The 27078-nt window shown below is 43.2% G+C and overlaps 1 protein-coding gene and 1 pseudogene across 1 annotated transcript in view; both read left to right on the top strand.

Annotated features, from left to right (window-relative positions):
• Plxna2 (plexin A2) overlaps nucleotides 1-5283 on the top strand; it is a 203053-nt gene extending 197770 nt beyond the window's left edge. Inside the window, exon 32 of the mRNA XM_045142360.1 lies at nucleotides 460-5283. Within this exon, the coding sequence (XP_044998295.1) occupies nucleotides 460-555 (96 nt within the window). The 3' untranslated portion in view covers nucleotides 556-5283. The remainder of the gene's footprint in view (nucleotides 1-459) is intronic.
• An 11030-nt stretch (nucleotides 5284-16313) lies between these two features.
• Nucleotides 16314-19507, top strand: LOC123460943 (annotated as a pseudogene).
• The last annotated feature ends 7571 nt before the right edge of the window (nucleotides 19508-27078 follow it).

Here is a 27078-nt window from a genome sequence, read left to right as displayed (position 1 = left end):
AGAGGCCACTGATGCAGCACACGTGACGATGCACAGTACATGACGCCTGATTAGCAAATGACTGTGTGACTAGTGTATGCATTCTCCATGCTGCAATTTTTGCCTCCATTTTAGAATATGTTTCTTCTGCTTATGAAAAATACAGGTTTGTCTTCAGACAGTATGTCATATTAATGCTGGTAGCAGACTCACCCATGTCATGTGTATGTTCGCTTGTGGTTGATTCATTCTCCTATTATGTAAGTGTACTCAAACATGGAAGGACCCTGTTCTCAAAAAAGTACCCTGGAGGCTAAGCAAAGAATGACTGCATACATTCATTCACTAATCATTCCTGCTATTTAAGGTTACATTCCTAAAGGCAAAAGGAAGAGGTAGAGGGAAGGGTGGAAGTGGAGGTCTCCAAAGAACAATCCTTTAAGCTGAGTCCTGGTCATACCCCTTTGTTCTTCCCCTTAGCTCATTGGGGCACTAGAGCAGGATGAGCAGGCCCGGCGGCAGCGGCTGGCCTACAAGGTGGAACATCTCATCAATGCCATGTCCATCGAGAGCTGAGAGAAAGACCTCCTGTTCCTGGAAGAAGTACCCATCCAAGCTGTCACACGACAGTCCCAGAAGGAAGGATGAGTAAAGGAAACCAGGCCTCAAACCTGGCTGCCCCCAGAGATCCCATCCTGGGGAGAGGGCCCCTCTCCCATCGCCAGCCAAATTTCTTCACAGCCAGTTCCTGTGGGAAGGACAGCAAGTGTCTCCCATCACAGAGTGTCGGACGCTAGGCAAGGAGAAGACGGCTCTTCAGCCTGAGAGGCTTGAGCCTGGAAGGTTCTGCCTCCCTGACTGCTGCTTTGCATGAAAACTTACTTGATGTATATTGAGAAATAATGAAAACTTTATTTAATTTTTTAAGAAAAAGGGAAAAAATAGAAATAAAACAAAACATAAAGCTGCCCTATCATTCCCATCCAACTTTTGCTTAATCCTAATTTCTGTCCCCTTCTTCCTGTTATGTCTTTCCCAGTGTCAGAGAAAGTCTACAGAGAGATGCTGAGAGGAACTGGAGTGGAAATGCTCTCCTCTCCTTTGAACTGAAAGGAAAAGGAGTAGGAGGAATGAGCACAAATTCACACCAAACACTTGGGACACAGGCCAGAAAGGTCTGAAACCCACCAGGTGGAGGAGCATGGAAATGCAGGCCTCTGCCAAGCTGAATGGCTCCACTTGGCCAATAGGAAACAGCTTTCCATGCTGCATGCCTGTATGTCCTCATCAGAGAAGAAGGCTGTACTTATTGAGGACCCATGATTTGTGCTAATGTCTTTTACTTATATTATTTAATACCAAGCTTCCACAATCAGGAGCTGGTACTTTTTCTTTTGGTTTCCCTAAAGTTAATATTGGAAATGAGGGAGGTGGGCCTCTCCCAGACTGCAAATCTCCCTCCCTGAGGGCACTGAATGGAACCTCACATCAGTCCCTGTTAAAAGCCAAGCATCCAGAAGGCTTATAGACCAAGCCTCTGAAGGTGCACTCTGGAAGTTGACCTGAAGACATGGTGTTTGGCTTCAGATTCCACTCCAATTGTCCAGCAGTTTCTGGCAATTAAAAAGAAAACTGTTTACAGCAAGCAATACTTGAAAAGCATGGGTTTAATAAGCAGTGGTATTTATTATTACACTTTCATTCTCTTGTGCCTGGAGGGGGAGACCACCCCTTCACTTATATCCAGACAATTCTCACCACCTAGGCACACCATACTTGCCTCAGTGGAAATGACTGGCATTTACTGTCATTTCTGCTTCTCTTGGACCTGTGGTTGTGAAGAACAGCTATGGCTTTTTGTCAGTGCCTGCCCTTCCCTCTGTGTCCTGCTGACACCTAAAGTCCTAGATGGCCAACTCTCTTGAGAATAGCTTCCAAGCAAAGTCCAAAGCACCACCTTAGGTCCAGAGGAGCCAGTGGGAGTCACCCAAAGAGAAGAGCTCCACAACAGCAGGACATTGGTGACAGGGTGACCTCATGAACCCAAGAAGCCAGCTCTGCATAATCTGAATGGGGTCAGAAGACAAAGGAGAGGCAGAGGGGTAGAGCTGGGGAGGACACAGAGGAGCCATTGCCCCTTTCCAGCTTCTGCTTTCTAAGAAGTTGGGAATACCAGACTACTGTGTTGGTAAGCAGGACCAGCTACCCCAGGAGAAACTGGACCAGGCTCATTTCCTTTGCAGTTAACTCAGGCCCAGCTTTTCTATACCCTGCTATACCTTCAGGTAATTCCAGTTTTCTGAGGCTCTGCTAACCACATGGGACTCCCAGCACAAAGCAGGGGAAGGGAGCTGGGAATGTTTCCATCCCCTGTGTGTGACTTAAGATCACCATCTCATACATAGCAGATGTCTCCTGGGACCTTCAGCTCCTTTCTTGCCTGAATGCAACTGATAAGTAGGAAGAGAAAAGCATTCGGGAGAATACTCAGGATACTTGCTGATTTCATGATGATTCATGACCAGCTATGCCAAGGCTACATTCTTCTGATAGTCTACTTCTGATAAAGTTTTGGGGTCCGATTAATAGCCTGGAAGAAATACTAATGACTGGCCTTCCACACTAAGCCAAAGTGTTTGCTCTTCACAGCACCCAAAGCCTAAAGAGCCTAAAATTTATGGAAATGAAAGAAAAGATACAAGCAAGAAGAATGTGAGCAGGAGACTTAATTGTCCAGGACAAATTCCAGCCTGCCTTCATTTTCCTTCCAAGTTCTATTCCAATAAAGGGTTCTTGAACCTGTACCATGAAGTAAAAGAAAGTACAGCATCTCTTCCAACAGTATCTCACCTAAACCCTCTCTGTGCATCTCCTTCAAGCAGCCACTTTTGATGTTCTTCACTGCCCCCGAGCTGCTTCACTGAAGGTATTTGGAGAATGTGGAAAAAGAAGGAAGAGATGTTGAACAGAAAAAAGTAGGGCCCACTGTGAACGGCAGCCTGATCACATTGCTTAGAATTCTATGAAAGACTTGGAAAAGGTAGCTAAGATGGAAAATGTAGCTAAGATAGAAAAGGTGCCGAAAAGGCATCCCCAAGGAAGGAATTAAGGAAAGCTTGGCTGGACACAGGGCAGGCTAGGATGGTGAGGGGTTGCAGTCTTGCCTCCATTTTAGCTTCCTACCAATCTCTACACCAAGTCTTTGCTTTAGTTTGAGCCCACAGATTGTGGAGATTAGGGATTAGGGAGTAGGATTCACCAAGAACCAATGGAGCCCACACTCTATGGAGGAAATGGCATTAGTTGGCTTTTTTTTTCCTTCCTATTAGCCAATTTGGGGATATTTTGGCCCTGTGTTTACTAAAAAAGCATTAAAGCCACAAACTCTCCCCACAAAAAGTCATCTCTTTGGGGGAGTCAGGAAATCTCTCTCTAAAGTCTATCCAGGTTTGCTTTATTTCATTGATCTTTACAAAAGCCAATTCTCTGAGAAATTAACAGGTTCCAGAGGGTTTGCCAGTGAACTAGATGGAGGTCAAAACCTCTGACTGATTCTGCCACCACCCCCTGCCTCCTGCGTGGGCCTGGCACATCTGTGTCTGATGCCCTACCTCTTTCCACTATGTCTCTCAAAATCACTTCTGTTCAGCCTCTCCTTACTGAATGCAGCTATTGAAAGTAGGGGTGAGCTGTGAAACATGCTGCAGGGAGCTGCATCCATTCATTTGGAAAGCTTTCGTGTGCAGCAACTGTCTGTCTGCCAGGCTCTACCAGAGATGCTGGAAAACAAGATGAACAAATGCAAAAAAAAAATCCTTCTTCCAGAAAATGTGTCTCTAGATAAGCAGGAAAGTCCCCCACCCCCAACATAGAATACAGGTGCATAGAAAAGGGACTGTAGTGAAGGAAAAAGGTCCATCCACCCAGCTGCCTTACTTCTTCCTGAGGCAAGGCCCTCAGCAGTGCAAGCTGCATTCATGTCTACTCTTACCAGCTCTTTAGGCAACACTTTCCCCTACTGCTTGAGCTCCCAACTTTCTTTAAGTATCACTAAATGAAAATAAGAAATAGCAGTCAAGACCTCTGCTCCAGATGGGCATGGGCAGAAGCAATGGTGAGTGTGTGAAGACAAAGATGAGCAATGAAAGTTGCAAGAGAAGGCTGCAAGACCCTGGCATGTCAGTCTCTAGATACCTCCTGATTGCCACGTATGTCCTCCTCAGCCTCCTGTGGTTTTAACACTGAGCCAGCAGCTGTTCTGGAGACACCCTTCTCCCCAGCCACACTGTTTCATGGCTGAGACTCCAAGGACCTAGACACACACAGGGAAGAACTGAACCACAAAGGACCACAAGGATGAGAAAATGTAAAATGTGGCCTCAAGAACCTTAGCGCAGATGCCATGGGAGATGGGACCTGGGAGATGAAGATCAGGTGCTCCTGATGCTTTGTCTCAGCTTGCCTCAGGAATGTTGTTGGAGTAAACAGAGGCATCATTTTCCTAATTTCACATCATTTGCTATATTGCCATCCTTTCAACTGATTCCCCAAAGTGACATTTTAGCATCTAGGGCCCAGTGATACTCATAAATAAAGGTTGAAGCCTCTCTCTTGGTACTTTCTAACTAGTCTAGGGAATGTTCCCAGAGACAATCAAGACCACTGACTGTCAGACATGCTCAGTCCAGTAAATTAACTGGAGATTCCCCCTCTCTTTCAAGAGCCCACACCTCACTCCCCCTTGCACTCCCTCCCTGCTGAGCTGGCCTTTTCCCACACTGTGCTGCCTGGCCCCTGTGGTTATAACCTGAGGAAGTGTGAAGCTTCAAACAGAGCTCAACAAAGGTCATCTCTGACTCTGTCTGCCTCCACATTGGCATCTGAGCAGAATGAGTCTGGTCTCCACCAAACAGGACTGAAGTTCTTAACTGTATGGGGTAGGAAGGTTCAAGCTTTTTAATCTCCAGAGAAGAGGTGTGAGCTCATCTGCCCTTTCCTGTATCCTACTCAGAACCTTCCCTGTGACACACTGGAATCTGTATTATATCTATTTTTTAAAACGTACAACTCTGGTTGTCTGGTTCTGTTGTTTTTATAGGTGTTGTGAAATTATGAGAAAGTTAAGTATTTAAAATGTTCCAGTAAAGTGGGGGTTTTGTTATTCTAATATATTATCATGTACCTATTGTAAATATGAAACTCCTATTTTGCAAGCCAAGGACACAATTTGTACTATTGTTATATATAAATAAAGTTTACTGGATAAAAAAATTCTTCAAATAAACCTGGTTGTATGGTCACCTAGGTACAGAATAATTTCAGGAGCTTCTTTAAGAAGTAGGTACTCAGATGAGTTAACTTGAGTGAGTAAGAAAAACTCTTTGGAGCCAGAGTTTAGTAATGTCATCATCACCACACAGACACATTTACATTCACATGCCACACACTGCACACTTGCTGAAAAGAGAGCTCACTCATTTGGACTGAGCATGAGTAAGAGCTGGAAGATGGAATGAGAGTGAGAGAATGGTCCTTGCCCTCAACTACCCTTCAGTGTGAGAAAATTGTAAAGATCTTGGAAAGAAATGTTCCAGCCACACATTGGGTTTTTATGGGAATTTATGAATTTATGTTCTTTAGTACAGGGATTAAGAGGGAAAGATGAAAAAAAAAAAAAAAAAAGAGGGAAAGATGGCTGGTGCTTGTGTCCAGGAGGGAGGAAGAAGAAGGTAGTCTCAGGCCTAAAGGAGAAAGTAGAGTCCAAAGGCAGAACTTCTACTGTGCTACAGTGAGACTGAGGGGAAGTGAGTGTTGCAGTTATCTTTGTGCTGCTGGTACAAAGCGTGAACCAAAAGCAGCTCTTGGGAAGAGAGTTGTTGATTTGGGCTTATAGTCTTAAAGGGAAGTTCCATGATGGCAGGAGAATGTTGTGTGTGGTAGTTTGAATATATGGCCCCATATACTCAGACATTTTCATTAAACTTCCTACTTGAGTCCCTAGCAGGGGGTCATGTCACTGAGGAATCAATCTTGAGTCCAGACCTAAAGTATGTGAAGAACAGTTGGAGCTCTGGCAGTTTTATGGTGCTGGCTGTTTGGTGGCATCTCGCTGCATGGATCTGTGGGAGTGAGCCAGCTTCTGCCATTGATGGTGTTCCTTTGGATTTTTAAAGCCAAAATAAGCCACTTCCTTCCATAAGCTGCTTCTGGTTGGGTGTTTGTCCCAGCCATGTGAATCTGACTGCCGCAGTGTGGCATGAGCAGAAGCTGGATACAACCTTTGCTACAACAGAAGGAATACCACAGTAGGAGAGTTAGCCAAACTAATACTGGCAAGCTAGGGCTCATAAACCATCAAGATCCACCCCCAGCAACACACCTCCTCCAGCAAGACTCCATCTCCCAAAGTGTTACCAAATGAGGATTGAGCAATCAGAACACTTGAGTTTATGGGGTTCACCTAATTCAAACCACCACATTCTATCTCTAGCCCTCATAAACTTATGACAATATGTGATGTAAAATACAATGCATTCAGTCCTCTTTAAAAGTCCCCATAGTTTTTATGAATCCCGACAGTGTTCAGACATCCCCATAATCCAAATTCTCTTAACTGTAAACTATAAAAAACAACCATAATGTCACAGAGTAAATATTCATACCTCAAAACATGGCATTGAGCATAGCAGGGAGCAATTTAACCAATGCAAGATCTAAAGCAAACAAGGCAATGATCTATAGCTCCAACTCCAACATCTTAACCAGTGACAAAATCTGGAGTTACAATTTTACCCCTCCAGCTGGACTGCTTACATGCGTCCTGGAGAGCAATCCATTCTGAGCTAGCTGCTCTCATTGGCATCCATCTCACAGTCCTGGTATGTCAAAAAGTCCTGGTAGTCTCCACTGCAACCCATGGCTCTTCCTCATGGCTCCATTGGGGCTTCTTGGAGGTAATACCAACAACCCTGTTTCACATTAGCCAGTGGCCATTTCCAAAAAATTAAACCATGTTGCACATGCAATAATCCTTTCCACACTTGTTATACTCCATAGTACCAGGGAGAGCTACCAAATTTGTTAATCCAGCAAGGAATAAAGTTGACTTTGAATAACAGGATACTCCTTCATCATCCAGGCTGGCTCCTTAATTTCAAAAAAGTCAGCATTTTTTCTGCTGTCCCAATACAGAACAGTTGGCACAATCTCAATGGTTGTAATTTCTCAGACAATTATAGCTGAATAGGCAGTTTTGACCCATATTTTCTTTCTATGCCATATCTATTTGTTTACATCATTCAATTTCTATACAGTGCAATCCTGTACAAGTTCTCATGACATGGGAAAATTGCATTAAGCCTCTCGCACAAACTGTTTCTAACCAAATGTGGACAAAACTCTCTCTTCCCCTCATAAGCCAAACTTCACAGTCCACAGTTCTTACTACATCCAGGTCATTCAACTGTCTGACCAGAATGCTCCATCAAGCTCTGCTTGCACATCCTTCCACATTTCCTCCTGCAACTCAATTCCAGAAGTCCAAAAGACACACAGTCAGGTTTCTAGCAGCAATGACCCTACTCTTGTTACCAATTTTATGTTGCAGTGACTTTCATGTTGCTGGCACAAAGTACCCAAACAAAAGCAGTTGATAGGAGTGAAGTTGTTTATTTTGGTTACAGACTCAAAGGGAAAATCCATGATGACGGGAAAGGCATGGCATGAGCAGAGGCTAGACGTCATCTCTGCTATAGCAAATGGAATATCATAGCCAGAGAGTGAGCGAATTAACACTGGGAAGCTAAGGCTAATAAGCTATCAAGATCCACCCCCAGCAACACACTTCCTCCAGCAAGCCTCCACCTGCCAAATTGCCATCAAGTAAGGATGAAGCATTCAGAACACAAGAGTTTATGGGGGACACACAATTAAACCCACCCAGGGAGCATGTGTCCATGAACCCTATGTTCAAGAGAAGTTTTACTGTGATGGGTGAGGGCATGGCAAAAGCAGACAGCTGGGCATCACATCTCCATGTCGGCGTGGAGGAAGTAGAGCTCCCTACGTGAGGAAAGCAGGATGTAACACGTCAAGGGCTGGCCACAGCAACATGCCTCCTCCAGCAAAGCTCTACCTCCTAAAGGTTGCACTAATGAGGATGGAAGTATGAGGCTTATTCACAAACATGTGAGGCTATGGGGAACATGTAACATTCAAACTACCACAGCTTGCCTTCAGAGCCTCCAGTCTGAAGGTATATACACAAACTAGTAACTCTAATCTGATGGGGCCAGCCAGCACACACCCAATAAGAAAGCCCATGTGAGAGAGACAGAGAGAATTATTTTGCAGACTCAAAGTCTGGCCTGGAACTCATGATCCTTCTGTCTTGGCCTCCAAAATCCTGGGATTACAGGTGTGTACCACCACATCAGACTCAAAGAAATAATTCAGGCAAAGGTTTTCCAATCACCTCTCAGCAGCCTCTGAGACTTCAGTGTTTGTATGTTCCTCTCCTTTGCCCTCTCCTATTCTCCTCATCCCTCCCCTTTATCTTTCCTCAGGAATTAGAAGAGAGTATACTGCTAGGATCTGAGTAGAACTAATGTATTGTGTTCAATAGCACAGTTTTGCAAATTGCAGTACAAAATATCTCAGAGGTAGACTCTGGAATGTTAGGGTGAAGCTTGCATGAAAAGCTCACCCAGGTGCAAGGAAGTGTATGCACCTAGTACCCCATGTTTGATCAGGACACCTAGCTGCCCAGAAGCTCTTTGTAAGTGGGCTGGAAGCAAAGGAGGTTCCTGACTGTTTTGTATGGACTATGATGAACTTTGAATCAAATGCCATACTCAGCAATAACCCAAGAACAAGACTTTCTCCTAAATGTTGCTATGTTCATCTCACTCCTAGTTTTCCTTCATGTCCCTGCCTCATTCATCTTTGATTTTTACCCCGACTTCTTTCTCATTACTAGATTTTGAGTGTCCCTGGCTTAGAGCACAGGCTTGAATTTAGATAACCTCAGATGATCTCAGTCTTGTCTGGGGCAAGTTATAGAACTTCTTTGGGCATCTATTTAAAAACATATAAAATAAGGATAATAAATGTATTAAATAAGATTATTGTAGGCATTAAATAATGTATATATAATAGACACAATGGAAATGATAATGGGTAAATGAGAGAGAATTAACTAAGAATCTTCCTTTTATAGACTGATCAGAAGAACCTAGAGGCAGGAAAAGAGGACAACTGTGTAAAAAGTTAAACTAACATGTATGACTTCAGAACTGAAAGCTAGTGTCTGAGAGTTAAGCCCACTGGAGAGTAAGCATGGATATTGACCTGTGAAAATGTTTTTGCCCAAAGCAGAATGAGAATTTATTTTTGCTCACAGTTTTGGAGGTTTCAGTCCATGGTTGGCTGGCTCCATTGCTATGGGCCTGAGATGGCAAGACAGATCATCATGCTGGCAGGTCATAGTGGAGGAAAGTTTCTCACCTCACTGCAGCCAAGAAGCAGAGGGAGAGGGTAAGAGAGGGATAGGAGACAGACAGAAAGGGAAAAACAGTTAGTAGCTGGGAAACTGGTGAGCCTTCAAAGGCCCATCCCCAATCAGACCACATTTTCCATAATTTCACCAACTCTGGGTAGTCAATTCAGTTTTGAATTACCAATACATTGATTATGTCAGACCCCTAATGGTCTAATCATTTCCCCAAAGTCCCTTTCACAGTCCTCATAATCCCTTAATGTCCCTTAATGGTGCTGTATGAGGAACCAATTTTTGAATATATAACCTTTTGAGGGATATTTCTTTCATATCCAAACTATGACAGAGGCCTTTTAGGAAAAATACCTCTTTACTCAGAAAGCCTAGAGACAGGTTTTCCCTACAGGCTCATGACAGGCACAACAGAAAGAGATAAGCAACCTATGGGCAGAACGCTAATCTCAGGAGGCCCATTCCTAGCATAAGACTACAAAAGAAGGGGAAGAAAGGAATCTACTTCTCTACCTGTCTCACCCTAGAGAGAAGTTAAGTACCTCCTCTTGCTCTCAAGTACATGCCAGATTTTTCTTTAAAAGACAAAAAACAGAAATATGGTCCAGTATAGTATGGAGATGATGTAAGGGAATAGGGTGGAGACGTGTGTGTGTGTGTGTGTGTGTGTGTGTGTGTGTGTGTGTGTGTGTAAGGGGTGAGGGTGTGCAAGGGAATCTGGGTGTGTGGGAGAATGGGCTGTAGAGAGAGCGTGATAAATGACTGGAGGAGGAGAGAGTGAGAGAGAGGAAGGAGGGAGAAGAAAGGAAAAAGAGAGAGATTGATTTTATGGAGTTGGACCCAGAAATAATTAATTGTGACAGCCATCAAATCTGATATCTGTGATGCAGGCTGCCAGGGTGAATACTCCAACAAGAGTTGGTAGTATTGTTTTAGTCTGAAAGCAGAATGTCTTCTTTGTTGAGAAATCTAGGACTTCTCTCTCAAGATTTTCATTTTGTGAATGAGGCCCATCAACATTAGGGATGATAATCTGCTTTAATCAAAAACTACTGATAATGTTAGTTATATCCATAAATAATCCACTTAAACTTATTTGACCAAACAGCTAGGCACAGAGCAGGCCAGGATGACTATCAGACTTTTCATCATTGGAAGAAGCTCATCAACATTGAGGTTCAGTACTGTGGTCTGCACATCCATCACACTGGAACTTTCTTATCCACTTTCTTAAACCCTACCATCCCAGGAAAAAAATGCTTTCTAGAAGATCCTAACATTTATGAGCCAGGAAAATAAGAGGGTCAGCCATCATTGAAATAGTGGGGTCCACAAGATCAGGAATGATAGAGAGGCAGGTAGGTTTGGCTTCCCATTAGGGAAATGGACAATGGTTGAATTTGTACAAGTAATAACAGGGAATATAAGTGAGAATATGAGAAGCTTTCCCCACCAGTTTTTCTCTTAAACTCAATATCCATATTACCCTAGCCCATTTGTAAAAGCCCTACTTCCAGAAGCACATACTAAAATCTGCTTTTTCAAACAATGGTTTGCCAAGTATTCTACAGATTTCAACCTCTCTGTTTCCAGATTCCTATTTCTTTGGCTTGCCCATCTTCTTTGCCTTCACCTTTTGGCTCTGTATATCATCTCTAGTTCTTCAAATAGTCATAACAGGGAAGTCTCTGTTTACCACCACTGTCTCTGCCATCCCCTGATGTGTGCAGTTGTACTCCTGTCCCCAGCATCTACAGTGGGATGGTTATGAAGGAGACCCATATCCTTATTGCTCCTCACTTCACCTCCATCTAGGGACTCAGTAACTTTGATGGCCACAGACCATTTTCTGAGCTGAGACCCCAGTGTTGACAGTGAATTCTGAGATTTAGGAGCTACCATAGCCCACCTCAGTTCCTCCACAATGGAGGCTAACCCTTACTCCCTTTACCTGATGGAAGAGTGAGGACACCAAGAAAGAATTGGAATATCTCATGTCTCCAAACTGTTGGAGTTCCATGTCCTTCTTCAACCTTAAAGAGCTGGTCATCAGTTTAACCAAATCTTTATTGAGAAGCCAGATGTAGAAGTGCACATCTGTAATCACAGTTATGAAGCTGAGGCAGGAGGATCATGAGTTCAAGACCAGTCCGAGCCATAATGAGACCCTGTCTTAAAGAAAATAAAGTATTGACAGCCATATGTATACTCTTTTCTCCGCTGAACACCTGGAAAGGTCCAACACCTAACTCTTATTCCTGTGAGCTCCTGATTCACTGGGTTCATGTGGCTAGAATCATTTTGTATGTCCATTGTTGCAGTCAGGTTCACATTGCTGGTAGAAATCACCCAGCCAAGAGGAACTTCTGGGAAAAAGAGGTTTAGTTTGGCTTACAGGCTCAAGGGGAAGCTCCATGATGGCAGGGGAAAATGACAGCATGAACAGAGGGTGGACATCAACCCCTGGCTGCCCTGGCCAGTGGGGAGTTGAACAAGATCCGAGGGGAAGTTAACCTGGATGAGAGACAAGAGACACAAAGAAGGAGACCAAGTCTATATTCTGATCAAGGTCTCTGACTCTTTATTTTTTTTTACACAGTAGTTATATAGGGGAAGAAAAGGGGGGAATAAGCTGGCTGACATGATTTAGGGCCTTGGAATTGTCAGGAAACCTAGAGGGGATGTAATCAGGTGTTTATCTAATCTTGCCTCAATGGCTTAACATCCTGACTGCACCAGGCTTCACAGCCTGACCGTAAACTGGCCTTTTGCAAAAGATAAGATTCTGTAAGCAGTCTGCTGATTGACATTCCAAAAGTACCTAACAGAGAGCTGGATGGACCAGCTTTCTGAATAATGAGTCAACTTACGAACAGGCCCAGGCAAAATGGAGAGGCTTTTGCTCTACAGCTCCCGACACCTGGCCAACATAAAGTGGACAACAGCAACAGGAGAGTGTGCCAAACACTGGCATGGGAAAATTGGCTATAACACCCATAAGCCTGCCCCCATCAATACATTCCCTCCTGGAGGCATTAATTCCCAAATCTCCATCAGCTGGGAACCTAGCATTCAGCACACCCAAGTTTATAGGGGATACCTGAACCAAACCACCACATCTATCATGTACTTTTTTGTAACCACAACTGCACATCACACATATGGCTATGCTCCCATGAAAGTCTGAGGAAGAAAATATTTACTTCCATTTTAGAGATGAGGAGATTGAGACTCAGAGAGATTACATAAAAATTCAAATCACTTAGTAGCACAGAGATGTTATTGGGATTTCACCACAGAAATTCAGAAGCTATGGCACCTGTGGTCACTTAGGAGGGCTTATTATTCTTTGAGGAAGGGGGCCTCATTGTCCCCTAGTGCTAGAAGCAGCAGAAGAGTTGGACAGTCCTTGTTGTCAGAGACTATGCCAGTAGCATGCAGCAGGCCAGAACTTCAGGCCAAGATGTGGGAACCCACAGATGTCTTGGAAAGGGAAGTCATGCTGCTGAACCATAGTCCTTGGGAACCTTTCCCCAACCACAGGCCAGCATCCTCCTGAAGCTTCACCAGCCCTGAAACCAGCATATGTTCTTGATAACCTTTTTCCTTTGCTTTGTCTCAGCTTTCTCTTTGGTAACTTGAAATGCTGAGGAAAGATTGGCAGCTTGTAAGTTGTTTTCTTTTCTTTTTTAAATCAAGTAATGTTCTGGGCTGGATAGATGGCTTAGCAGTTAAGGCACTTGCCGATAAAGCCAAAGGATCCAGGTTCAATTCCCCAGGCCCCAAAGGGATGGTAAAGTTTTGTGTCAACTTGATCTGTTTAGGAATCCACAGACATTACCTATAAGTGGGGCTCAGAGGTTGCTTCCAGGGAGGATTGACTAAAGAAGAATACTTCCCCCAAGGGTGAGCCCTTCCCCCAGAGTGAGTGACCCCTCTCAGAGGGGGGAGGGGGAGCTTTATCAGAAGAAGCTCTGGGAAGGAAAGTATCCCCTCCTCCCACCTGTCTGCTTGCTGCTTTCCAATGTGGACTGAAGAGCAGCATCTATCCAGGAAGCCTCCAGGCCGTCAGTGCCAGATTGGGACTGCTGAGGCATCTGGCATTGTGTACTGAGCAGCTACCGGGTTCCTTGACTTTCAGGCCTGCAAACTGCAATTGTTGGACTGCCATAAACTAATCCAATACATTTCCTACCCACCCACCACCCACCCTTTTTTTTTTTTTTGGTTTTTCAAGGCAGGGTTTCACTCTAGCCCAGGCTGACCTGAAATTCACTATGTAGTCTCAGGGTGGTCTCAAACTCACAGCAATCCTTTACCTCTGCCTCCAGAGTGCTGGGATTAAAGGCATGTGCCACCATACCTGACATAAATTTCTTTTTAATATAATTCATTCTATTGGTTCTGTTCCTCTAGAATACTCTGACTAATACAAATTATGGTACCAGGAGTGGTTCTAGAGAAACAGAATTGTAAGGATGGATTTCCCTAGTGGGCTTGGTGTGCTCTGGAGTAGGCTCTACTGCTAATAAGGAGAGTGCTTTTACTGGTAATAAGGAGGGCTCTAATAATCCATGGTGTGAACTATTTAAAGACGTCCTTGAGATAGACGTATTGAGTGGTCCTCAGTCATATCTTGTGAAGAGCAAGGAATTTAGTGACTGTGTATCTAGAACTTTTGAATATTTGTGGAAAAGTAAGATGAATGATGATGCTGGTTGGTTGCTTCAGAAGAGACCAAACTGATGCCATGACAGGCTTCAGTAAGGTGCCACCCTGACTAGGCCTAAGTTTCAGTTTCCTGAAGAGGCAGACAAGACTTCTGGGAAAAACCATGAACAAAGGGCTGTTAATCAACAGTGACCCTGACATGTGGCCGGGAGAGATAGCCTTGCAGGGGCCTGAGTCAGTTCCTGGAGACATGACCAAACATGTCCCTTTCATGCCTTTTGCCCCAACCAATCAAAGATGTACAACTGTAATTTCTGCTTGCCTAGCCAATCACATTAGAAGATTACCCAACCCTCCTGGAATTCCCCTAGTTGTGCTTAAAAGGGGCCTGTGTGCGCCTCTTGGGGTTGCCATTTTGTATGAATGGTTGAACCCTGTGTGCTGGCTGATTCTGTAGAATAAACACTGTTTGTTTTTACATAGTATTTGAGTCCGGGGTCCTTCTTCAGTGATTTTTGGACCCTCACACTTCTAGCATCTCTGGGTTAACTATAGAGAGAAAAGCAGGAGCTCAGGAAGGAAATTTCCAAGTTTATCTGAAGGTTTCTAAGGGTGCCCTGGAGGAGAGTCTCCTCTCTAGCCAGAACAGGGCTCAAATTGCAGAAAACCAAACCCAAGTTCTCATTATAAGATTGGCTAACTTGCAACATAAACTTAAGTCCCAGCCTCACAGGCTATCAGAAGTTAAAGTGAGGGCACTGATCAGAAAAGAGTAGGATCCTATGACTTGGGGTGGGGATGTGTGGGAAGACCCTAAAGAATCTGAGGACATTGAACTCTAAGATTCTGCTTTCATTTATTTTTTTTTCTTTTCTGGTTTTTCAAGGTAGAGTCTCACTGTAGCTCAGGCTGACCTGGAATTCACTATGTAGTCTCAGGGTGGCCTCAAACTCATGGTAATCCTCCAACCTCTGCCTCCCCAGTGCTGGGATTAAAGGTACACCATGCCCAGCTGAACCCTCAGATGCTGAAGAAGTTGTTTTGCATAAAAATGTGGCCTCCCCTCCTTTAGGGGCAGTTGCATCCCCACCCCCACACCCTGAAGTCTTGCCCTCTCCACCCTTGCCTTGGAGAATTAATCCTCATTTGTCTTAGGAACCAGCAATGTCCCATCCTGAAGGAGGTGCTGATGCTTCTCAGTGCTCACCCATCTTTGCCTGTAGGCCTATAACAAGACAGAAGGCTAGGCATGCCCCTAAATGTGAGCTATAAAGTGTGACTCAAGAGGTGAGGTGTACCCCTAAAGAATTTCAGGAGCCTTCTAACTTGTACAGGCAGAAGCATGGGTAATATGTGTGGAATTGGGTTTTTAAGGGTGTGGGATGATGGAGGAATGAATATAAGGTTAGATCAGGCTGAATTTACTGAAATAGGCCCATTGAGCAGAGATTTTAGATTTAATACTGTAGTTCATGAAGTTGGAATAGGTGCCAAGAGTTTATTTGATTGATTGACTGACGTATGGATCCAAAGATGTCCCACTGTGAATGAGCTTGAGCTGCCTGATATCCCTTGGCTTAATGTTGATGAAGGGATTAAAAGGCTCAGAGATCTTGGAGTGCTGAAGTGGATTTGCCATGTAAACTCATCTTTGCCCCCACAATGGGAGTGTCCAGAAGATGTGCCCTTCACTAAGACTATAAGAAACAGATTTGTGAGGGGAGCGCCAGCATACTTAAAGTCCCCCATCATTGATCTTTTAGGTAAAGAAGACATCACAGTGGGAGCCATAGTTGCTGCATTAGGTGACTCAGATCCTAATGACTGGATCTCGGGAAAACAAGGGCAAATGGCAGTGCTGAATCACCAAAGGTGAGGTGAGCATGTTTACCATAATAGACAGTATAGGCAAAGCAATGTTTACAATGGCACAACTCATGTAGACCTTTGGTACTGGCTGATTAATCTTGGTGTTCCCAGAAGTGAAATAGATAAGAAGCCTACTAAGTTCCTGCTTGATCTGTATGAGCAGAAAAGTTCCAGAGTAAAGGAACAAATGGCCACTTTGAATTATAGCAACAGAGAATCAAGGCCTCTTAACCAGTTTCCAGAATTGAGCCAGTTTACAGATCCTGAGCCCCTTGATAGAAGGGGTGGCCAGGTCCCCTCAAGGAAGGACCCTCTCACAATCCCCAAAAGTTTCAATGTTAAGCTTAGTCCTATTCTTCCTCAGAGGAACCCGTGGCCTTTTACTAGGGTAACTGTACACTGGGGCAAAGGAAATAATCGGACCTTTCAAGGCTTACTGGACACTGGCTCTGAATTGACATTGATCCCAGGGGACCCCAAACAGCACCATGGCCCTCCAGTTAAAGTAGGTGTCTACAGAGGTCAGGTGACCAACAGAGTTTTGGCAAATGTTAGACTGACAGTGGGTCCAGTGAGTTCCTGGACTCATATGATTATTTCCCCAGTTCCAGAATGCATAATGGGGATAGATATACTTAGGAGTTGGCATAACCTCCACATTGGTTCTCTGACTTGTGGAGTGAAGGCTTTTATGGTTGGAAAGGCCAAATGGAAGACACTGGAGCTCCCTCCCCAGGGAAAATAGTGAACCAAAAATAGTATTGCATCCCTGGAAGGATTGCAGAAATTGATGCCACTATAAAGGACTTGAAGGATGCAGGAGTGGTGGTTTCCACCACATTTCCTTTTAACTCTCCTATTACTCTCCTATTTGACCTGTTCAGAAAACAGATGGATCCTACAGAATGACAGTGGATTATTGGAAACTTAATCAAGTGGTGACTCCAATTGCAGCTGCTGTACCAGATGTGATTTCTTTACTTGAGCAGATTAACAAATCTTCTGGTACCTGGTATTCAGCTGTTGATCTTGAGAATGCTTTTTTCTCCATACCAGTCCATAAGGACCACCAGAAGCGATTTGCCTTCAACTGGCAAAGTCAGTAGTATATCTTTATTGTTTTCCCTCAAGGTTATATTAACTTTCCAGCCCTGTGTCATAGCTTAGTTCACAGGGACCTTGACCACTTGTCCCTTCCACAAGGTGTCACACTGGTGTGGGGCATGCGGGGATATTCATTCTAAGGTGAAGGATAACTTCTTGCACCTGGCCTTTCCTACCACTAAGAATCATGTCTAGTGGACCTATTTGGATTTTGGAGACAGCACATTCCTCACTGGGGTGTGTTACTCTGTCCATATGCCAAGTGACTCAGAAAGCTTCTAATTTTCACCTGCCCATTATGAACCATGTGTTATCTGATCTGAAGGCCTTAAAGTTGGACATGCATAACAGCAGTCCCTTATCAAGTGGAAGTGGTATATATGTGATCGGGTTCGAGCAGGCCCCGAAGGCACAAGTCAGTTACACAAGGAAGTTGCCCAAATGCCTATGGTTTCTACTCCTGTTACAATGTCTTCTGTCCCCAAGCATGCACCTATGGCATCATGGGGTGTGCTCTATGATCAATTGACTGTGGAGGAGAGGATTAGGGCATGATTTATAGATGGTTCAGTGTGTTATGTAGCCAGCTCCCAGAAGTAGGCAGCTGCAGCATTACAGCCCCTTTCTGGGACAAATCTGAAGGACTGTGATGAAGGGAAGTCTTCACAATGGGCAGAACTTCAGGCAGTGAAAATGGTTGTACATTTTGCATGAAAGGAAAAATGGCCACATGTGCAGTTATACACTGGTTCATGGGCTGTAGAAATGGTTTGGCTGGGTGGTACAGGAGTTGGAAGGAACACAATTGGAAAATTGGTGAAAAGGACATTTGGGGAAGGTGTATGTGGATAGAGCTCTCTGAATGGGCAAAGGATTTAAAGAGACTTGTGTCACATGTTAATGCTCATCAAAGAATGACTTTAATAATCAAGAAGAGGCCGGGCGTGGTGGCGCACGCCTTTAATCCCAGCACTCGGGAGGCAGAGGTAGGAGGATTGCCATAAGTTCGAGGCCACCCTGAGACTCCATAGTGAATTCCAGGTCAGCCTGGGCTAGAGTGAGACCCTACCTTGAAAAACCAAAAAAAAAAAATAATAATAATAATCAAGAAGAAAATCTGACCCATTTTGTGGATAGTGGAAAACCTCTTTCCTCAGCCATTCCTGTCATTGCCTACTGGGCCCATGAACAAAGTGGCCATGGTGGCAGAGATGCAGGTTATGCATGGGCCCAACAATATAGACTTCCAGTAACAAAGACTGACCTGGATATGGTTGATGCTGAGTGCCAAATCTGCCAGCAGCAGAGACCAACTCTGAGCCCCCAATATGGTAGCATTCTCAGGGTGGCCAGCCAGCAACTTGGTGGCAGGTTGACTACACTGGACCACTTCCATCATGGAAAGGGCAGCATTTTTTCCTTACTGGAATAGACACTTATTCTGGGTATGCATTTGCTTTTCCTGCACGTAGTGTTTCTGCCAAAACTGCAATCTGTGGGCTTACAGAACGCCTTATCCACCCTCATGGTATTCCACGCAGCATTGTTTCTGACCAAGTAACTCACTTCACAGCCAAGGAAATATGGCAGTGGGCTCGTGATCATGGAATTCACCGGTTTTACCGTGTGTCCTACCACTCTGAAGCAGCTGGCTTGATAGAACAGTGGAATGGCCTTTTAAAGAAACAGCAACAGTGCCAACTACATGGCAATAGCTTGGAGGGCTGGGGGAGTGTCCTCCAGTTGGATGTATGTGCTCTGAATAAGGGTCCTATATGTGGTACTGTTTCTCCTGCAGTATGGACTCATGGGTCCAGGAATCAAGGGATGGAAATGGGAATGGTCCCACTTACCATCACCCCAGGTAACCCACTAGCCAAATTTTTGCTTCCTATTCCTGCAACCTTACAGTCTACTTGTCTAGAGGTCTTGGTTCCAGAGAGGGGAGACATGAAGAACATCCCATTGAACTGGAAGCTAAGACTTCTCCCTGGCCACTTTGGGCTCCTGATGCCCTTGAGTGAACAGGCTGAGAAAGGAGTTACATTGGTAGCAGGGGTGATTGATCCAGACTACTAGGGGGAAGTTGGACTGCTCCCCCACAATGGAGGTAAGGAAGAATATGTCTGGAGTGCAGGAGATCCTTTAGGGTATCTCTTGGTGTTACCATGCCCTGTTATCAATGTCAATGGACAATTGCAACAATCCAATCAAGGCAATGTGGTAAATTGCCCAGATCCTTCAGGAATGATGGTATGGGTCACCCCTCCAGGTAAAGAACCAAGACCTGATGCAGTGCTTGCTGAAGGTGTAGGAAATACAGAATGGGTAGTGGAGGAAAGTGGTTACAAATACCAGCTAAGGCCATGTGACCAGTTACAAACATGAGGACTGTTATTGCCATGAGTGTTTCTGTCCTACCTTGTTAAGAGTGTTTGTACATATCTATACCAATATTAAGATGCCTTTGTTCTTCCTCTATTTCTCCTTTAGATAATTAATAGTGATTAAGATCATATTGCTATTTATATGCTGTTGAATTTATATTTGACTTATTATATTAGAGACTAAGCATTTCTTAAGAAACCTTGCTTTGTATTGAGGGGAAGATTGTGTGGATTTCCAGTTGGATGTATGATAGTTATATCATGTTAGGCAGAGCTATGGCGTTGTTACTGTCTTCATTTGGAAATTAAGTATGATGTAAGGAGATATAGTTTTGTGTTGAGTTGACAAGGGGTGGACTTGTGACGGTTAAGTTTTGTGCCAACTTGATCTGTTTAGGAATTCACAGACATTACCTGTAAGTGGGTCTCTGAGGTTGCTTTCAGGGAGGATTGACAAAGAAAGAATCCTTTCCCCAGAGTGAGCCCTTCCCCCAGAGTGGGTGGCTCCTCTCAGAAGGAAGCATGGGGAAGGAAAGTATTCCCTCCTCCCATCTGGCTGCTTGCTGTTCCATGCTTGCTGCTTTCCAATGTGGACTGAAGAGCATCTTCTATCCAGGAAGCCTCCAGACCTTAATTACTAGCTTGGGACTGCTGAGGCATCCAGCTTTGTGGACTGAGCAGCTATTGAATTCCTTGTCTCTCAGGCCTGCAAACTGCTATTGTTGGACTGTCATAAGCTAATCCAATACATTGCTTTTTAATACAACTCATTCTATCTGTTCTGTTCCTCTAAAGAACCCTGACTAATACACCAAGTAAGCCAAATGCACAAGGTGGTACATATGTCTAGAGTTCATTTGCAGTGGCTAGAGGCCTTGGCACACCCATTCTCTCTCTACCTATCTGCCTCTTTCTTTATCTCTCAAATCAATATATTTTTAAGCATAAAAAAGTAAGGTTCACATAGAATCCAGATCAAAGTAGAGTTGCTGTGATGAATAGAGAGACAGGAATTCAAGGCCCATTCCCCTCTGCTTCTCCTTCCTGCCTTGGTCTCCAAGGAATACTTGTGTTACTCAGAGTATTATGTAGTTCTGAAAGTTTGCCACCATGCCCCTGCTGCCTGATGTCCTCTTCTGTTTTCCTTCTAATTTTCTCCCCCAGCAACCATGTGGAGTCATTCAGCTGCCTTCTCATTGCTCCTGGTTCCACTGCCTCTTGCTCATGTAATCAGCTGAGATCACTGCACTTATGATAAAGTTCAAAAGTAGATAAGAAAAGTCCATTTAGGGACTGGAAAGTTGGCTTAGCATTTAAGACACTTGCCTACAAAGCCTAAGTACCCAGGTTCAATTCTCCAGGTCCCATGTAAGCCAGATACACATGGTGGTACATGTGTCTGGAGTTCATTTTCAGCGGCTAGAGACCCTGGTATGCCCATTCTCTCTCCCTTTCTCTGTTTCAAATAAATAAAAATAAATCTTTTTTTAAAAAGACCATCTACAGACGCCTTTTTAAAAGTTTTTTTTTTTTTTAAGTGTTATACTCATATCTCCTCTTTCCATCCCCATTCCACTGAGGGTCCTTTGTGGAGTTGTTGGTATTTACTTTGAGGTCCTGAAGGCTTCAATCAGTCTGTGTGTGTGTTGGGTTGTGGTATGATCATGCCTCTGACTAATTTTATTCACCTTGTGTCTCTTACAATTTTTCTGTTCCTTTTTCCACAATGTTTCCTGAGCTTTGGCAGTAGACATGTTAGAAATCTGATCTAATGTTGAATTTTCTGTAGCCTCTGGATTTCTGTTTTGATTTGAATGATTACAGTGTCTGTTAACATCTCCCCGGGACTGGTTTTCAAGCTAGCTGTGAGAGCAGGACTTGTGTTGACAAAGAAGCCCTTTTGTAAATTAAGTAAAATATTTTAACACTAGGGAGCATATAGGAGGGTGTCTCCCAACTGACTCTAAAAGTGAATTTGTGTCATATGCAGTTCACCAAAGCTAATGCAGGCTGAATGGAGTAGTCATGACTAGAACATGTCTTCAGCTGTGGTTGTGCTGATTCTTTGAAGATGAAATACCTCTAAAGTGTCCAAAGCAGGTAAGCTATGATGAGGAAAGTCTGTCCAGTGGTCCTTTGCTGATGTGAAACACGTAGCTCTTACCTTAAAAGGATAAGAGATAGTTTATTCTGGAGTCAACTATGGTTGGTGTTGCAGTCACGTTTGCATTGCTGGCAGAAATCACCTGACCAAGAGCAGCTTTTGGGAAGAGAGGTTTATTTTGGCTTACAGGCTCAAGGGGGAAGCTGCATGATGGCAGGGAAAATTACAAAATGAGTAGAGGGTGGACATCATAAGGCCAACATAAGGTGAACCATAGCAGCAGGAGAGTGTGCCAAATACTGGCATGGGGAAACTGGCTTTAAAACCCACAAGCCTGGCCCCAATAATACACTGCCTCCTGGAGGTGTTAATTCCCAAATCTCCATCAGCTGGGAATTTAGCAGTCAGAACACCTAAGTTTATGGGGGACACCTGAATCAAACAACCACAGCTGGGAACCCAAATTCAGATGTTTGAATATATTATCAATTTCATGGGCTTTTAGTTACACAATAAAAGGAAGTCATAAATCAAGACATCTTTCTTTTTTTTTTTTTTTTTTTAGTTTTTGAGGTAGGGTCTCACTCTGGTCCAGGCTGACCTGGAATTAACTCTGTAGTCTCAGGGTGGCCTTGAACTCACGGCGATTCTCCTACTTCTGCCTCCCGAGTGCTGGGATTAAAGGCATGCGCCACCACGCCCGGCCAAGACATCTTTCAACTATATTAGTGGAAACATCAGGTAGGTAGCAAAGCAATGCAGGGAAATCTCTATTATAGACTTCAGATGTTATCTGATGATATTCTTAGCTTTTAGGTTGGTAGAAGCTGGTGGGCTATGAGTACATTCCAAAAAGATCTCACCAGTCATAAAGATGTTTTATCAGACACAGAGGTGGGCAATAAATGGCTACTAAGGGGCCTAAGGTAATTTTACTTTGATCCTGCAACATCTCTGTGATCTCAGGCATTCTTTTAGTCCACTCAGCCTTTCTCCCAGTAGATGCAACACATTTTGGGAACTTCAGTTCACATCTTAGAGGAGTTGCTAAGCTGATGGTCCTCACTCAAGGAGGTCGGGACCCTTCTTGCCTAAGCAATCATTCACAGGAAATATTTTAAGGGCATTAAAGAAATTGAACACAGAACTAACAATTTTAATAGCATTTAACAATACTTAACAGTGCTTAACTCCTACCCCAGTTCCCCCAAAGAAAGATGGATACTTCTCATCTGCCTCAAAAGCATTTCAAGATACAAAGAAACAGTAAGTAAACAAAATAAAAAGGTATGCTTAAAATGGAGTGTCTCAATCCCTAGCCCAGGGTTCAGTCTACCTCAGAGGAAATTTTTTAATTTCTCATGTCCTCAAGAGCAAAATATATTAAAGCAAATCGCCTATCTCCCATGACTATATCCTTCACTTTTGGTTTGTTCCTGCCCATTCCATACAGAAACTTACAGTATATCCTTTTATTAAGCTATGGAATAGCAACATGAAATGCTTTATGTAGGCATTAAAAATTGAATGGTTTAACTATGTTAACATATGCATATCTTTAATACAAAGTAATTTCAAGTAGAAGAGAGTCAGTATAATCAGTATACAGTGATTACTGAAGGGACCAAACTGATGCCATAACAGACTTCAATAAGGCATCACTCTAACTAGGCCTAAGTTTCAGTTTCCCAGAAAGGCAGGCAGGACTTCTGAAAGGGCCTACCCTGACATGTGGCTGGGAAGATAGCTGCCCAGAGGCTGAGTCAGGTACTGGACATGCCCAGACATGCCCAAACATGTCCCTTTCATGCCTTCTGCCCCAACCAATCAGAGATGCACAACTGTAACTGATGCTTGCCTAGCCAATCCTTTTAAAAATTACCTAACCCACCTGAAATTCCCCTACACCTAGCCTGCCAAAACCTTAGGACCAATCAAAAGAATACAAGTACAGTTACTGTTCAAATTAGCCAATCATGTTAGAAAAGACTAAGCCAGCCAAAATTCCTCTAGCTGTGCTTAAAATGAGCTTGTGAGCTCCTCTCAGGGTTGCCATTTTGCATGAATGATTGACCCCTGAATGCTGGCTGATTCTGCAAAATAAATACTCTTTGCTTTTATATACTATTTGAGTCTGGGGTCTTTGTCGCGAGCACTCTCAAAGATGATTGGTTGAGAGGATTCTGCCGGTGAAGGCCAATGATACTCACACACTGGTATACTTGCAAAGGAGTTTACTGGGATGAAAGTCATGCACAAGCAAGTCCAAACTATCACAAATAATATTATATCTATAATATATAACCAAGGTATATTCATCGCTACATTACTAACACAAGAATATTTCTAACGAGTCTAACATGTATACGACCTGACAACGTGAGATTTGAGTTGCGACGTTTTACGACGTTTTACAACCTGACCAACGCGAGGTTCGAGCTGCGACGTTTTACTTTTGGTTCGCTGCGCTTCAAGCTGAGTCTTGGTCCACTGGCATAAGCTAGTGCTCTGGCTTACAGATGATCATTCGGACAGCGTTCAGACACAGTGTCGGGCTGATGAATTCGGATCGGTGATGTGTCTCGCGGGGGTCTCAGCCAGGACTGCTGAGTAACCTTTCAGTCAGTCATAGTGTCAGGGAGACTGAGACAATGGTTGCTGAGCAGCTGGGGTTGTTATACCTTCCAATGCTTATCTAATAGTTTCACACACACATCTGCTAATCTCTACTACGTCACTGCACACAGAGTTTTGCTTACAAGCTTTGACTTTGCATTTTTTACTCTCACAACAAACTTGTTTATCCTAAACTGGCCCTGGACCATATGCTGGTCATTACATGCTCATAACAGTCTTTCTTCAGTGATTCATGGACCCTTACAATTACCTAAGCAGAAAAGTGACTTGTGAATACTATTTATTGACCAAAATTAGAGGTAAATTTAGATCAAAATTTTGGTAGTAGGAATTTAATAAATGAAGTCTGTTTTAAAAAAAATTTTTTGACTGTTTTTATCATCTTAGCCACTATTTTGAACAGAAGGTGACCAAGTCTACAAGCTTTTTCTTAAGCAATGGGTTTCTCCTCTTCATCCTCATACCAAGCCCAGACTCCTCTGCTTCTTACTGTTACCATGCCACAGGCAATTTATCAACATGTGTTTAACTATGGAATTTAGCAAGTATCAAAGCCAAATGCTACTGGGTGAAAGTACAACTGCATGGTAATCAGGGAGGAGGAAGGGATAGGAAGCAAAGTTTCCAACCCACTCAAGGAAGGAAACCCTGAGCAGAGAGATGACTTGAATTATGGCATAACTGACCAACCTCAGACACTTGTACCTAGCTTTTCAAGATTTCCCACCACAGGAACTGGGGTTGTGCTACTTAGAGACCAAGGAGCCTGACATAAATACTTGAGGTGACAAATCCTTTGTTCAGAGGAAACCTTGGAGGGGGACTGTGACCAGAGCTCTGACTACTCATGGCATAGAGGTAATGACCATGTATTTGGGGATCAGACACAATTGAGGTGAAAAATGAACTCTGTTACTTGGGTGACACTTGGTTTCCTACTCTGTCTGAAGTGGTCATCTACTATCAAATGCAGATAGTAGTAGGTCAAGTAGTCACAGTGAAAATCAGAGTTAATGTACATAATATCTTTATGGCAGGCCTGGCACCAAGCAAGCACTTGAGAAAGGCAGAGATCTTTAGCATGAAATTACTACCCCACCCTTCCAAAATGCTGAGCCCCACAGTCTTTCCTAGAGGACTATGGAGTCTGAGGTGCCCTCACAGGAACACTCTGGACTGAGCTGAGCTTAGATAAGGCAGGGCAGAGATCAGGATCATTCTCCATTAGCCTATGTGTTTTTTGGATACAAGTCTAAAACCTGGTATTGAAATGTGACTGATAGTTCCTTAAGACACTGAAAAGTTTCTGGCAGTAAATCAGGCGTGGTGACACATGGATATAATCCCAGCACTCTGAAGGCAGGGGCAGGTGGATCATGAGTTGGAGGCCAGCTTGGGCCACAAAAGTGAGACCTTGTCTTGGAAAGCTAAAATAAAATAAAAACAAAAAATAGAAGTTTCTGACCAATGGGCTGACTATCAGGAAAGGAGTCCTTGTTTAGGAAATGACTCTAGGAGCTATTGAGATGGGGGAAAGGCTCCCTCATCAGACAATATCAGATAGTGTGCCATTAGCAAAAGAATATCACACGTCAGTGGAATTAAATTAAAAAAACTCAAAATAGATTCTAACATTATATATGAAGACTTTATAATGAAAGCATTGGATGTGTGTTCCTTGTACTCTGTCAATGTGTGACTTATTCTAGGCTCTTTATTTTGTTCCATTGGTTTATTTATCAGTTGGTATGCCAACTTTATACTATTTTAATTACAGAAGGAGGAGGAAGAAATGGAGGAGAAGAGGAGAATGAGGAAGAGGGACAGGAAAAAGAAGGAAGAAGAAGGGGAAAGAAAAAAAGAAAGAGGAGGAAGAGATAATATTGGAAATCATTAGAAAAGTTGTAATTTCAAAAAGTTCAATTTCAATTGTTATATCACAATATACATATAATTTAAATCAGAGTTAACTTACAAAAACAAAAATATTTGAAAAACTTACATACCATTTTTTTCATAACCATAATACTGTACATTATAAAGAAACAAATACTTTATGGCTTAATATATATGCTGTATTAAATCCCTTACAAAACCCCAAATAGAATTGCCTTTTTTTCTGAATCTAGGCAGGATGATTCTAAAATTCATCAGAAAAAGAGACAAACATAAATGGCCTTTTTTCTTTTTTTTTTTTTCGAGGTAGGGTCTCACTCTGGTCCAGGCTGTCCTGAAATTAACTCTGTAGTCTCAGGGTGGCCTTGAACTCACGGTGATCCTCCTACCTCTGCCTCCCAAGTGCTGGGATTAAAGGCGTGCGCCACCATGCCCGGCTTCATAAATGGCCCTTTTCACCACTTAAAAGCAATGTAACTATGAAAGGTGTTATTTCCCAGATGTCAAAATGTTACGTTTCATATATAAATGTGTTATTGTAAAATATGTGAAAATATAAAATCACAATAATAAAAGTATGGTTATAGTAGAAGAAACAATTGAATACAATAAAATAGCTCAGAACAATACACTTTGTGTTTTTAAAAAAATCATCATGTCCCAGCACTCAGGGAGGCAGAGGTAGGAGGATCACCATGAGTTCAAGGCCACCCTGAGACCACATAGTGAATTCCAGGTCAGCTTGAGCTAGAGTGAAACCCTACCTTGAAAAACAAAACAAAACAAAAAATTCATCATGTGATAAAGGTGGCATCCACATCAGTAGGGTAATATAGCATTTGTTAATAAACAATGCTGGAATAAATGGTAATTGAGGGGAAAATCAATTTTACATCACTACTTAGAATTGGAGAACAAAATAT

Source organism: Jaculus jaculus, chromosome 1 (assembly GCF_020740685.1).
Source record: "Jaculus jaculus isolate mJacJac1 chromosome 1, mJacJac1.mat.Y.cur, whole genome shotgun sequence".
Classification (NCBI taxonomy): Eukaryota; Metazoa; Chordata; class Mammalia; order Rodentia; family Dipodidae; genus Jaculus; species Jaculus jaculus.
The sequence above is the reverse complement of the archived record's forward strand: the minus strand, read 5'-3'. Positions and strand labels throughout refer to the sequence as shown.